Source organism: Prunus dulcis, chromosome 8 (genome assembly GCF_902201215.1).
Source record: "Prunus dulcis chromosome 8, ALMONDv2, whole genome shotgun sequence".
In the NCBI taxonomy this organism is placed as follows: Eukaryota; Viridiplantae; Streptophyta; class Magnoliopsida; order Rosales; family Rosaceae; genus Prunus; species Prunus dulcis.
This window is the reverse complement of record NC_047657.1, coordinates 11,214,215-11,227,861: the sequence shown is the minus strand read 5'-3', so window position 1 is coordinate 11,227,861 and position 13,647 is coordinate 11,214,215. Positions and strand designations below refer to the sequence as shown.

At 36.0% G+C, this 13,647-nt stretch overlaps 2 protein-coding genes across 3 annotated transcripts; both read right to left on the bottom strand.

The window, feature by feature from the left end:
- Positions 1-400: 400 nt before the first annotated feature.
- On the bottom strand, positions 401-3,464 carry LOC117637748 (EEF1A lysine methyltransferase 4). The gene is made up of 7 exons (XM_034372738.1): positions 3,311-3,464; positions 3,136-3,232; positions 2,075-2,213; positions 1,243-1,325; positions 958-1,092; positions 780-884; positions 401-677 (listed from the first exon to the last, which is right to left on the bottom strand). The coding sequence occupies exons 1-7, from the start codon at positions 3,394-3,396 to the stop codon at positions 546-548; spliced, it is 777 nt and encodes a 258-aa protein (XP_034228629.1). The 5' UTR covers positions 3,397-3,464; the 3' UTR covers positions 401-545.
- A 591-nt stretch (positions 3,465-4,055) lies between these two features.
- On the bottom strand, positions 4,056-10,995 carry LOC117612096 (protein TIC 62, chloroplastic). 2 transcript variants are annotated; one of them, XM_034340830.1, is made up of 15 exons: positions 10,673-10,995; positions 9,639-9,756; positions 9,470-9,542; positions 9,346-9,385; positions 8,994-9,170; positions 8,299-8,380; positions 8,079-8,151; positions 7,874-7,984; positions 6,744-6,896; positions 6,006-6,238; positions 5,521-5,715; positions 5,246-5,443; positions 4,568-4,792; positions 4,345-4,428; positions 4,056-4,256 (listed from the first exon to the last, which is right to left on the bottom strand). In XM_034340830.1, the coding sequence occupies exons 1-14, from the start codon at positions 10,842-10,844 to the stop codon at positions 4,374-4,376; spliced, it is 1,905 nt and encodes a 634-aa protein (XP_034196721.1). In that variant the 5' UTR covers positions 10,845-10,995; the 3' UTR covers positions 4,056-4,256; positions 4,345-4,373. The 2 variants fall into 2 exon arrangements, with proteins under 2 accessions (XP_034196721.1, XP_034196722.1); XM_034340831.1 differs by having other exon boundaries at positions 6,027-6,238.
- Between the last annotated feature and the right edge of the window lie 2,652 nt (positions 10,996-13,647).

Sequence of the window (13,647 nt, the reverse complement as noted above, 5' to 3'; positions counted from 1 at the left end):
GAGACTTGATGCCTTTCTTACAATCCCAGACTCCGTCTTGTTTGGTTCTCAGGAAAATTCATCTTGCAAAAGCTTATTAGCAGATTTTCTCCTCTTCTGAGTTGATTAGCTTAAACATATCATATTGTAGCAGAATGTAAATAATCATTTAACTTGTTTCTTCCGCCGCCTCCCCGGGAGGGACTCCTCTGCTCTAGTTCTTCTTTTCGGTTGTTATCGACGCATCAGCACAATCCAAGAGTGAAGCAAGAGGAGGTGTTGCTTGGCACGCACTCTGTTGGGAGAATGCTTTAAATGGTCTTAAGAGTAGCGAGTCATACTAGTATTCCCCAAGCTACCAATTATGGAACCACGCCAATTTACAAAGAGCGTTTGTTTTTAGTCAATGCAATTTGCAACGAAAAGAAATACAACTTTCATTCAAATATTTCTGGGTATTACAGGTTTTAAATGTTAGATAAAAATGCTTGAACTCTACTTCAATACAACCAAATGAACATTACACCATGAAAATGATGAATACAAGGTACAATCAATTCTAAGTTCTAACAATTGAGCTCATCGATGTTGGTTCGAAAAAGATAATCCTCACCCTCTAATTCATCTTGAAAAAGACAAATAGATGGGATCTCTAACTTCTCTTTACTAGATCCCTTATCATCCAATGATCTTCTTCCCTGAAACATTAGTGATATCATTAATCACGCAACATAGGATTTGGCGGGGCAAATGTCGATATATAAGCCTCAACAAGTACGCCAACAATTATCTGGACTAACCTTCTTCAATGTATAGAAAAAATAGTGAAATCCATCACCGAAGGTACTCCACTCCACAGACCAGGTAAATTGTGGAGCTTCAAAGAAAGGGCGCCTGAAATGCGGCTGTGGGATAACAATCCAAGTTAGAATACTAGCTTTCGTAATTAAGAAAAGATTTTGAATTTATTTGTATAACCTGGCCAAAGGAAATTGAGATGTAAATGCCATCTGGTTTTAAAACCCTATGTACACCCTCAAGCATCTTCATGACCTTGGTTACGGATGCAGGCCGTGGATGCCATGGATCACCACTATCAACAAACAGTACCTCCTTCATAATGAAAAATAGATTATATATACCCTTCTCATTTAAGGTTTAGGTGGTGAGAAAGTTACAACAATATTGACGATAGTAATAACTGATAACAAGACTTGAAACTAGACCACATATAAGGAAAGCCATCTTAAATAGTATGTTTACCATGGTTCCTTTCTCAACAACAACATCAAAACACTCGTTGCTAAAAGGCAGGTCTAGCATGTCAGCTTCCAGAACTTTTATTTCTGATAATAAAGAATATTGGAAAACATAAATAAGATTTTCTATCTGTTGCAAATCAACTATGTTTCGACAATTTCGACCCAAAAAAAAGAAGCTATGTTCAGACAATCAGTTCATACAGAAGAAAAAAAGAGTAAGGAAATTCCAGGGGCACAAGAAAAACTGTGATGGGATCCTAAAGAAGTCCATTGCTCATTTTGCTCTAGAATATAAAAGGTTTCTAATTTAGGAACAGGAACACCAAAACAATAAGCAGACGGCCTAGGTAGGTCCCAATAAGTCAAGTCCCTCCCAAGATTAGGCAGTTCAAAGTTAGCAGTGAACAACCCTGGATTCTACTCTCTTCAGTTTCTCAAAAAACAAAACACACATAATTGATAGATTTCCACTTTTCTTTATAAGAAATGACTAGTGATTATTCTTATTATTCACCCCTTATCAATTGCATATTATCAGAAATCTGACTATGAATACATAATTCATAAACATCATATATATCTATATGCAAGGCAGATATACATTCACTAATTTCACTACCAGTTTTTAAGTTTGGTGCTCCATATACAAAGGCAAAATTACACTTATCATTAACTACTTACTTAGACCAAAGAAATTTCAAGTTGTCATAAAAATTAAAACCCAAATCGCTTTAAGCACAAAGAACATGAAGGGAAAAGAAATAGGATCTTAGAATAAGTAGATAAGCAAACACTCCTAGTGTAGACATTTTGCAGAATATCAAACAGCACACCTTTAAAACCTTTAGACAGTAACTTCTTCTGCATGTTCTCCACTGCAACAGCGGACAGATCAATGCATGTTATTTCAGTAACCCCATCTTTATACAACTCTTCACACAGCTGTGAATTTCCACACCCCAGCTCCAAGATCTGTATCATAATCATTACTCATCACTACTGCGTTATCCAACCCTTCTAATTATTTCGTTAATGCAAAATCAATAAACTCGACACTAATTCTTATAAAAGCAAATAATAAATAAATTCGATGTGAATGAACCAACATCTCAGCATGTTGTTGCAGATAACAGAGTTGAAATTTTGCAAAGCAGGAGCTCAGGACGATCAAGGCAACAAAAAGAGCGATAATTTGCTAGACATAGGAGTCTTTGCAATTCTACATAAAGTGTTGAATTTCATTTATATCATGATTTTTACTCAACCAGTTTGCATAATTAATCAATCAATCAATCAATCAAACCCATTGCAAAGCAGGAGCTCAGGACGATCAAGGCAACAAAAAGAGCGATAATTTGCTAGACATAGGAGTCTTTGCAATTCTACATAAAGTGTTGAATTTCATTTATATCATGATTTTTACTCAACCAGTTTGCATAATTAATCAATCAATCAATCAATCAAACCCATTGCAAAGCAGGAGCTCAGGACGATCAAGGCAACAAAAAGAGCGATAATTTGCTAGACATAGGAGTCTTTGCAATTCTACATAACTTGTTGAATTTCATTTATATCATGATTTTTACTCAACCAGTTTGCATAATTAATCAATCAATCAATCAAACCCATTAGTAAAATACCATTCTCTTTATGCATCTTCCTAGCACTGACTAATATACCCCAAACCCAGATATAATTTCTGGTTAGAAAGCTAGAAAACATACATTTCCTGTACATCACATACACACAACACAATATGCGTGTGATTGATGAAACCCAGAATAAATATATATAACCTGAAACTACATGATGTTCTGTAAGAATTATTACTAACAACTGAGAGAGAGAGAGAGAGAGAGAGAGAGAGAGAGAGTAGAGAGTAAAAATATTTTACAGAAGAATTGGGAGTGATATGGGATTGAATGAGGTGCCGGAAATGAGAGTAGTCCTTGAGCCACTCGTAATGCTCCTCAGTAGAAAATCGTTCATCCCTGAAACAACAAGAGCAACATTAATGGAATTATCCAATAAAGATAGGGGTAAATGTGGGAAGAGAAAAATACAATTACCAGTATTTAGGGTCGAGGTAAGCTAGAGCAGTGGATGGGCCACCGCCATTTTTGTGAGTTCCGTTCGGGTCCTGTCTTGTACCCATTTCACTGTTTTCGGGTTTTCTTCTTCTCCTCTACTCTTGTCGTCAGCTTCACCAGCCAAAATCCTAAAACCCCTTTTCTTTCTTAACTTTTTTCTCTCTCTTTTCTGTTGTTTCCAATTTTGGGCCGACACCTAAACCCAACTGAACACTCAGCTACAGAGGGGTCAAGTTGAAAGGCCATAGTGTTTTTTGTTTTGTTTTGTTTTGTTTTTTTTTTTGGGACGATTTTTTTTTTTACTACAAGCCATAATGGGGGAGGGGAAAACGAATGTAGGACCTTGAGTGAGAGGTAAATACTCTTAATCACTTGACTTACAAGTCACTTGCTTGTAAGAAAAAATTTTAAACCTAAAATCTTTACCCTCTTCTTCTGTCTAAGGATGATAATAATCCCTGGGAAATGTTTGTGTGTAAAACCCCCTTCTCAATCGCTTGTACTAAAAAGAAGAAGTATAAGCATGGATACAGATTGTCTTATAAGATTTTGATTATTTTGCCTCTTAAACGCGCAAATACAACTAAAAATTGGCTAACATTCGGGACATTTGGCAAATACAACTAAAAACAGCTAAGTCGCCCGGAGAGGGTGGTAACATATTAACATAAAATTTAACTTTTGATCCCCTCTCCTTTTGATCAATTTTTTTCTTTATATAACATGCACAGAAGCTTAAATTTTTATATTGCAAGATAAAAACTGTAACATACACAACGTTGGTATTACATTAGAACATCCATGAATAATACTCCCGCAATTTCAGTTGCTTCCTCTTCATGAATATGTAAACTTGCCAACCCATGCATGCAAAGTCCAAATGTACTCCAACGGCTCTGGTGCAGTGAAGAGCTTATGGTTTTTCCTGCACAGAAAAAGGTTTAGGCTCAATGTAAAGAGAGAGACTGATTTGCATTCGGAGTTGAAAAGTACGAAGAACTTCGAATCACTACCTTGTAAAAATTGATGGGCATCGATACTTCTAGGATTTCTTTGGGGATGGTATTGGTGATGCTGGAGGCTTCAACTCCTCATACCTGTTCATTTATAATCCTCATATGTTCAATAGGTTTTCATAAACACAAAAACTGTCCTAATGTATCCGAGTGGAAAGTTAATTTACTTCATTAAATAAACTTCTTTGTGATGTGCATAATATAGTAAAAAGGATCTTACATGAAAAAAGGTGATAGTGGTCTTGGCTTCGGTTTGGTATGTTGCTCGCTGTTGCTTTGTGCGTCTTCTGTTGGAGGTTGCACCTTGCTGTTCAAGGTATCAATCGGAGACCCATTATTTGCAACAGGTTCTGAGAGGACTGATAAGATTGCAGGAGTAGGAGTAGGAGATGATAGGATTGGAGGAGTAGGAGATGGTGATGAAGGGGGCTTGAAGTTGTCATATCTGAAAACATGCATGCCCACAATAATTTTGATACCTCTAATGTCAGAACAACATAACTATAGCAAAAGGCATGTAATATTGTAGTAAGCTAAGGGGCAAGGACAAATAACACTTATATTATGATAGAAGTGCTCACGCAAGGGACTTAAGTTGAGGGACAAGGGAGGGAGGACACATGTAATCGTTCGATTTGAGACAATTGTTGAAATCAATAATTCATTGAAGTGAACCCAGCCCTTGCCCTCAATTTAAGTCCCTTAGGTAAGCACTTCTCTATATTATGAAGGAAAACATCTGTATTACTAACACTCTTGTAGTTATTTCCTAGAAAAAACCATTGCATTACTGGTTGATTGTACATTTACCGAATTTAAGAGCACAAGTGAACAAAGTAACAAGAAGGAAACTATACTTTGTTTGAAGACACTCTACATTAGATCACAAAAAACTTACACATAGTAGGGTGAATGATAATGAATTGAATTTTGTGGAGAAACCTCTTCAGCAACACTGCTTATCACAGCCTCTGTGGAATCGTTACCTCCACTTGATTGTGAGACAGCTTCTACCGGAGTTGAGGCCTCCAAGGGTGTTTGCTTGGGACCACTTGGTATTGGGCTTGGAGAGCTTGGTGGCTTCAAATCCTCATAACTATCAAAATCATATCAGCTCATATAGAGATTGTCCCATATCTATGATGTGACAGGAAAACACTAGAAAAAGCTTACGCAACATAAGGCGAAAGAGGCCTTGTTATTAGCACTTCTTGTGAGGTTGGTTTTATCTCATCCACGGCAGTTGTTGTATCCACTGTGCTGGTTTGAGCATCTGAAATGGTCAGTGACACTGCATCAACAACATTATCTTTTTGAACACTAGGTGGACTGGGTGAAGGGGATGAAGGTGGTTTAAAATCCTCATATCTGCAAAATAGCAAGAACAATAAGAATCAAACATGATTGACATAAACAGAAGTAATGATATTTGAAGAAAAGTTCTTTTTGAATTTTGGCCCATTTTTCGTAGGCATTGCAATTTGTAACATGACTCATGACCTGACTCGACAGAACCAAACACAAATTACCACTCCTAAATTCTTTGGATTCTAGACCCTTAGGCTCATTATATACCTAAGTTTAACACCAGTGTCAATGATGTTCTTAATAAAAGAAAGTTAGATAATGTAATTTTCAATATCTAGTATACAACTTACAAAGCATAAGGCGAGAGCGACCTTGTATCTTTCGCTTTTGTCTCAATGTCTTCTTTCTCTACAATGGTTTCTGAAGCTTCTTGAAGAGTGGTGGCTGCGGGTGCTGCAGGCCTAGCATCTGCATCACTTGCTTTGGTGGCAATATCAGTAGTGCTTGGGGATAGAGTAGGAGATGTTGGTGGTTTGGCACTCCTAGAAGGTTCTGGACTAGTAGCAGGTGCAGTACCTAATCCCTGATGACACCAAAAAGAAATTCAATTTGGCTCTGACAGTCTTTTCAATTTGCTTTAGTCATATTTCCTGACACCAACATTTCCCTTGCCACCAATCATTGGTTAGAGGATGAAAGCCAGAACACAAACCCACCTATCCATATAGATGCCTGCCCACCCTCATGTATAGAATTAATTATTTTCTTATGAGGATAAGGGCTGCACAGAGGGAATCAATTTCTGCTTCAATACACCACATACTTTCCCTTGTCAAATTGAATAAGAAAAGTTTCATAAACAGGAAAGTTCAATAAAAGAACAGAGAAATATCTTCAGGCTCAATGGTAATTGATTTTAGAGAACTCATGAAGTGATAACAAGAAAGGTGAAAGCTAGATAACACAAGAAGTAATAAGGGAGCTCCAGGATTCACTCAGCAGCTAAGGATCGCATATCAAATTTTCTTAAAGAGCTTGAACTCTTTTCTGCCCTATTAGGAAAAAAGGGACCAAAAGAACAAGCAAACCTTTGGTGGGTAAGTGTCAGCACGTTGAGATGGTATCTTTGCAAGAAGGTCCTCCAAGGGAGTCAATGGAGCAGTTGTTTCTGCAATTACTTCCACTACTTTGAAGTAAGAAACAGCACGATTTTTGGCTGCGGATGCCAGGAGCTCTGCCACCTGAATTGATTAATAAAACTTACTTTTACTGTTGACCGATAAATTCCAAGTTACTCTAACCAAATTCATATATAGAAGGCTATATATAGTTCCAAAGAACTTAAAGAGGAACAAAAAGTGGACAAGTCAGAGTGATCAAACAAAGTAGAAAGGTATTGAAATGAACTTCCAGCAGAAACTATTGTTTTGCATAAAAATAATGAGGTGTCATTGTGAGGAAAAACCATACTATATACAAGTCATCCAGACTAGACTAATGCCGGAAAATTTTATGACTCTAGCATTTGATCTTTTCGTGTTTTATCATCTTCTTTCCCATGTGTTGATACATTATATATGACATAAGTCAATATTTCCATTTCCGAAAAGAGGAAAAACAGAAGCAACATGATCAGAACAATCTTTGATTTATCTCCACTAATGTAATAATTCAATAACAGAAAGACTGAGTTTTAACAGAATAACACAAAACACAATGCCTGTTCTACATAGGAATATGGTAATAAAATCACAAAGACACAACAGAATTGCAAGATAGATGTGCATTTTTGTCATTTCTAATGAATTAATCAAGTGATGTTTTTTCATTGGTACAAAAAAATTATATTTATGATGCAAATTTACTATTGTTAACGTTTACTAAGTCTCTCATAAAAAACTGTTGCATTTGACCTCAATTCTGGAAATTTTATATAGGTTGCCAAATTATTATTCTCATAGCCCTAGAGAAGAAAGAAAAAGCAGGAGTTATCAAAAAATAAATATGCTCTGTAATATGTTGGATTCAGATAGAGGTGAAAAATAATACTGTTGTTAGCTAACAATCACAAGGGGTTTCATTTTGCATAAGCAGACTATATGTTTGAAAATTTTATGTGCTACTTGTGGTTTCTGAAAAAAAAAAAAATGTTTTAACAGGTTAGTGCTGAAAACAGAAACATCACTGCATACTTAAGTAAACTTTACAGAAAGAATACCTGGAGGTTTGAAACTTGACCACCAAATAAAGTATCTTCCTTTGAGAGGGTAGTATTATGAGTTTCCTTGTAAGCGTCAGTGGGCCGTTCCATTCCACCAGGTCTCATTATCTGAAGAAAACCACACATAAGTACTGAAAGCACCTACAAGTTACAACCTCTCTGCTTCATTAATTTATCTGCAGCTAACACCATGAATACTCACAGTGTAGGGAAGTCCACTGGCTATCAGTGCTTCTTCTGCCTTTCTTTTCCAAATCAGGACTCCCCAAAATAAACTTTGTAAAAGAAAAGAAAACACAGTAAATTCAGTAAAATAAGAAACAAAGGAAGCTTAATTCTCTCAAGTTCTTAGGTCAGCTATAGCTGATTTATCTGAAATGTTTACCAAAAGTGTAAGTAGAGATAAAAGCTTGAAGACTTACTTTAGAATAGCTGCAGGAAATCCAATCTTGTTTGTTCCCAGAGAGGTAAGCAATATGAAGTGGTTAACTTTTGCAACCGTTGCTGTACATCATTGAATACTCAAGATTTTCACATTTTTCAGCATACAAAAAAATAGATAATGGTTAGATTGAGTAAAATATTAATAAAATTATTATCAATAGGAATATCAGTTGCCATCAATGCATTACACTCCCTCCTGTCTTCCCTAAGCAGAAAAAGAATATTGGGTTCTTGGTAGGTCACAACTTGAGGAATACTTTCCAAGTATAAGTACAAGGCAAACCAGAGCATGTGTGTGTTTATGATTGAACGGCAAAGTACACCAGAATATGGTTTCAGTGAAATTTAAAGTTTATACCAAAATGCTTCAGGAGCTTGGCTAGTCCCCCCAAAATGGTATTTTTTTTCTAGGTCTTGGGTGTAAGAAGAGTTCTACCTAGAGCTAAGGAAACTAATAATATCAACAAAACTATCAAAAAGGGGGTTGACTGGAGGGTAGTGAAGTTAGTCATATTGTTTGCATTTAAACTTCTTCTAGGACTGCAAAGAAAAGCACCATGGATAAGACCAAAGCCCCAATATGGTGACATCATGTAAAACTATCATTAGCATAGTACAGGACGATTTTACAAAATGAAAAATAGTATAGGCCGCCAGCGAAAACCTTGCTTACCTGCCTCAATAAGGTTTTTGGTAGCCAGATAGTCAATTCGATATGGTCCAGTAACATCAAAAACTTCCTTCTCGCTCGCACCAATGCAGCACAACACAACTGATGCATTGCCCAATGCTGGTCCAATCTGATCTGGTTTCTCTAAGTCACACTCCACAATTTTAAGCTTCTCTACAGCTGGGCTAAAGATCAAAAGCTACCTGTTATTTGCTATAAGCATATACTGTTAAAGATAACATCTCTTCTCCAAAACTACAGCACTTCTATTTTTCACTTTTCTTGTCTATTTTCCTTAAAGCTTTACAAAAACCAAATGCAAAGAAATTGACAGTTCTAAAGTTTTTAATCTTACGTTGAGTTCCTTCACCGTCAAGCTTCATTTGTTTAACACTCTGCAGATGAGTTAATTTCTCATTATAAATCTGATTTAAGGAAAAGTAGTACAAAACTAATAACTTCACCAATCAAATTCGTACTTGCACAAGAGTTTCTGCTCTCTGAGCATTTCTGACACCAGCTCTGACCTGGAACCCAAGTTTCAAAAGCTCCCTGAATAGGACTATGAATGCTTAGCAATTCTAATAAATCAAGTCTCGTGTTGAAGAAGTATTTTCACCTAAAAGGGAATGAGAAGTAAAGTATAACCTTACTGTTCGTGAGCCAACTTTACCAGTAGCACCAGCAACAAATGCAAGATTCTCATCCTTTAGATCTACTTCTTTTGAAGTTGGCTCAACTATCTCTGAGCTGAACTTTGCGGTGCCTTGTAAAAACAACAAACGTCGGTTACATATAGGTGAGGAAAGAAATATACTGATTACCAATTTACTGTTTTCAGCACAGCACAAACAGAACAAAAGCTCCTTAACTTTCTTTCACGTAATGGTAAGAAAATATTGTGACATGAAGTAGGAAGACTACATTTTAAGTCACTTCCTTATGCTTCCTACAAATTCTTTACACCAAATCATTCCGGATAACGAGGCATTGCTCCATCAGGCTTGTAGTCAGGTTATGCAGCTATAGCATATTTACTTACAAGCACTAATTCATAATTCACATCTTCAAGAGTACCTAATTTAACTAGGTCTCACTTCCTAAATGGGAAGCTTGTCTAATAGAGAAACTAGTTGACATCGGTGCCCAAAAGAGTTCGAGGCCTGTGCAAAATCTCTAAAGGTTAAAGATCTTGGTATAATTGCGGAGTTTCTAGACCATGAATCTGGAGAGTTAGTTTTGCAGCTCCCAAAATGATCATGTTACCTGAAGTATCTCTGGTAAATATTCCAAATTTTAGAGCAAACAGATCATAACTATGTGAGGGTTCCTACATTGCAATCCATTCCAACCATTAACGAACGCAAACTAAATTGCCTTTATCCATTCTTTTAATTTAGCCTGATTATTCGTTCTAGAATGTTGTCTGGAGAACTTGGAAACAAGATGCACCTGCTGAAGTAGGTAAAATCCTAGTACATTTTGAGGGTTGGATCATATCATCGCTACATTTTTACAAATGCATAGGGAAATACAAATAAAAACATAATGAAATCAGAAAGTCCAGAAAGAAAGAGCATCATATGGTAGAAAGAGGAAAAAAAAACCCATCATATTATGCATTAATCTTCAAACCATAAAAAACCCATTTCAGGAAAAGATTAAAAAGAGTAATTACATACCTGAAGCTTGAGCTTTGATATGAAGAAATCCAAGCTTCCTGGCATGTGGGTACCTCTTGGAATTGGAAAATTTGAGGACCTGACCGCGCAGAAGAGGTTTTTCTGTAAACCCACTTTGGGATAAAGAGGGTATTGTGGTTACAGTTGGTGAGTGCAAGGAGCAAGCCTCCATAGCAATGGAATTCAAGTGCTCAGTTCAGTGGTCTCCAAAAGTCTAGAGCTTTAAACAATTGGAGACAAATAAACGGTTTTATTATCTTCTGATACTATTTTGAGTTTGGCAGATGTGGCACCCTCCACAGTACATGGATATGATGGACCCCGCGCCAAATTTCGTCTATCAGATTGTGGCTTGGCGGCTGTAAATTGGCTACACTTCTCCTTTTTCTTTTTCTTTTTTAAATAAATTTTTTCCACAACAAAAGGTGCGGAAAGACAAAAAAATTGAACCAAGCCGGTATTGAAAATAGGTGGCTTAAAAAAGATATTTTTTAGTAATGGACCAAAATAAATCTATTTTTTATTTATGGTGAATTACAATTTTGATTTTTGTAATTTGGCATTTTCAGTGTTAATTTTTTATACCTAAAAAAGTTTAGGGGAAGCATCAAGGCATACTAAGGCCTTTTTGATGACTTACAAAGGGGGTCTTAGCCCTTATTTTTGGTTTTTACATATTACTCACCAAGAATGATTGTCGGGTACGACTCGAACTTAGGCCTGGATAGCAAAGAGAACGATCCTTACCAACTCAACCAACTCTCGTTGGTTTGACATTTTCAAGTTAATTCTTGTAGTACTTGTTCTAACAAGTGAACTTGTCTTTCAATTTCACCAATGCATATCCCAGCTAGCTCGTCTTTCAATTTCACCATAACAGTTAAGAAGAGAACGAAGTGTGAGGACATGATGGAAGGCTTTTCATGACAGTCAATCCCGAACTCTGTTTTGCTGTCAAGTAACATGTTTCACAGTTGAAAAGGTGAGCGGATTATTCGAATAAAGATTTTTGCTCCCTTTTTTATTTCTTTAAAACTAGTTCGTTTTCTTCTGAAATATTTTCATTTGACAGGAAACTTCCTTCTTACTTTTTCTGCTGAAAGGCTCTGTTATAAAGTAATGGCCTTCTTCTGGGAAGGGTGCTCTGACTTGTAAAGCCCAAATCCTCTTCTGAAATAACGCCACCCCAGGCGTTACTTTGAAATTTTCTCAACGCTCGAACCGAACCATGACCAACAGAAAAATCAATAGGGATTAGTAGAAATTAAGGTTCAGCAGTACCAAGAATAAAAACGACATTGACTTCAATAAGGAATAGAGAAGAAGGGGGTTTACGGACCTCTATGTTTTCTTTGATGTATCTAACAACGGTCTCCTCAGAATATTAAAATGAACCTGCAATTTCTAATGGTAAATCCACTATTTTTCTTATTGTGATTACATCTGAAAAATTAAGCGTTGAGTTTAAATCAAGAGCTGAAGAAGATAACTAGTAAGAATTAAAGTGAAGGTTAAATGACACGTGATCTTGATTTTCATCTGCAACGGCGGAGTCAATGGTAGCTTTGAGCAACTTGATGGCGCAAGAACCTGTTCTTGGCTTGAACCCATGAAAAGCTAGGTGGAGGCTATTCTCTTTACCACTACATTAGTGGGCCACTCACAAGCATAACATATATATTGAAAAAGTAAATGTTGATGTGAAAAATAGTTGCTATGTGGTTGAGATTTGGAAGTATCATATGCTTCTTCCACTTCTACTTATCCACGTATAAAGCAGATATGTTTTTTATTTGTGCATTTATTTCACATCAAAGAATGAAAATGTAAGTGGAGTCTGTATGAAATCAGGAATTGAACTTCTGATTTTGGAGGAATGAAACACTTGGGTTGGAGGATTGAAAATGTGCTCAACACTGAAGTTGAACAAAAACTTGAGCAAGAAGTAGTGTCACAAGTAAAGAACAAAAGAACAAAAGAAAAAAAAAAAGAAGGAAACTCCATAGCGTCGATCCATGTGATGCTCTTTACCACTACGCTAGTGAGCCATTAACAAGCATAACATTTATATTGAAAAAGTAAATGTTGATGTGAAAAAAGGTTATACATGCTAGTGAACAAATAAATGCTATGTGGTTGAAATTTGGAAAATATCACATGCTTCTTCCACTTCTTCTCCACGTATAAAGTATAAAGCATAAAGCATAAAGCATACTAATCCATAATCGAAATCCAACTCTTTATTTTAATTCCGATTACGGATTACTCATGCATTTACTTCACATAAAGTAATGAAATGTAAGTGGGTCCACACAAAATCAGGAATTGAACTCCTGCTTTTGGATGAATGAGACTCTTGGATGTGAGGTGATATTCTAATTCCTAGAGAATTAAGAGTATCTCAAGGGAGATGTCAAATGCAAAATGTTAAATTTGAATTTCATGGCTTATGTGGCAATTTGACACTTCGGAAAAAATTTACCTCCACCCGAAATGTCAAATATCATATTATTTTATTATATTTTAAAAAGCAAATGAGGCCCATATGATGCATAAAGTTTTAAAAGATCTTATCAAAAAAAAAAAAAAAAGTTTTAAAAAAGAGTAATGATAGTGGGGTCCATAACTAAAATAATATTTGACGTCAAGCTTTTTGATATGTTATTTTTGACATATCTCTTCCAACTTTCAAACCCATGTAGAATTTGACTACTCAGTTGGAGCAATTTTAACATTCAATTTTTGCCATTTCATGTTCATGTTGCAATTTGACACATCAGTTGGAGATGCTCTAACTCATCAGGAATTTATCTTTTTTACCCATTATATCCCCACATAATTTTTACAATTCTAAATTTCTCATCCACTTTAACCCAACAAAAATTTGCATATAAAATAATTTATTTAGAACAAAGCCATTTTAATAATTAAACTGATTTCAATTCTGATTCAAGGGAATTTAGTAAACAATATAG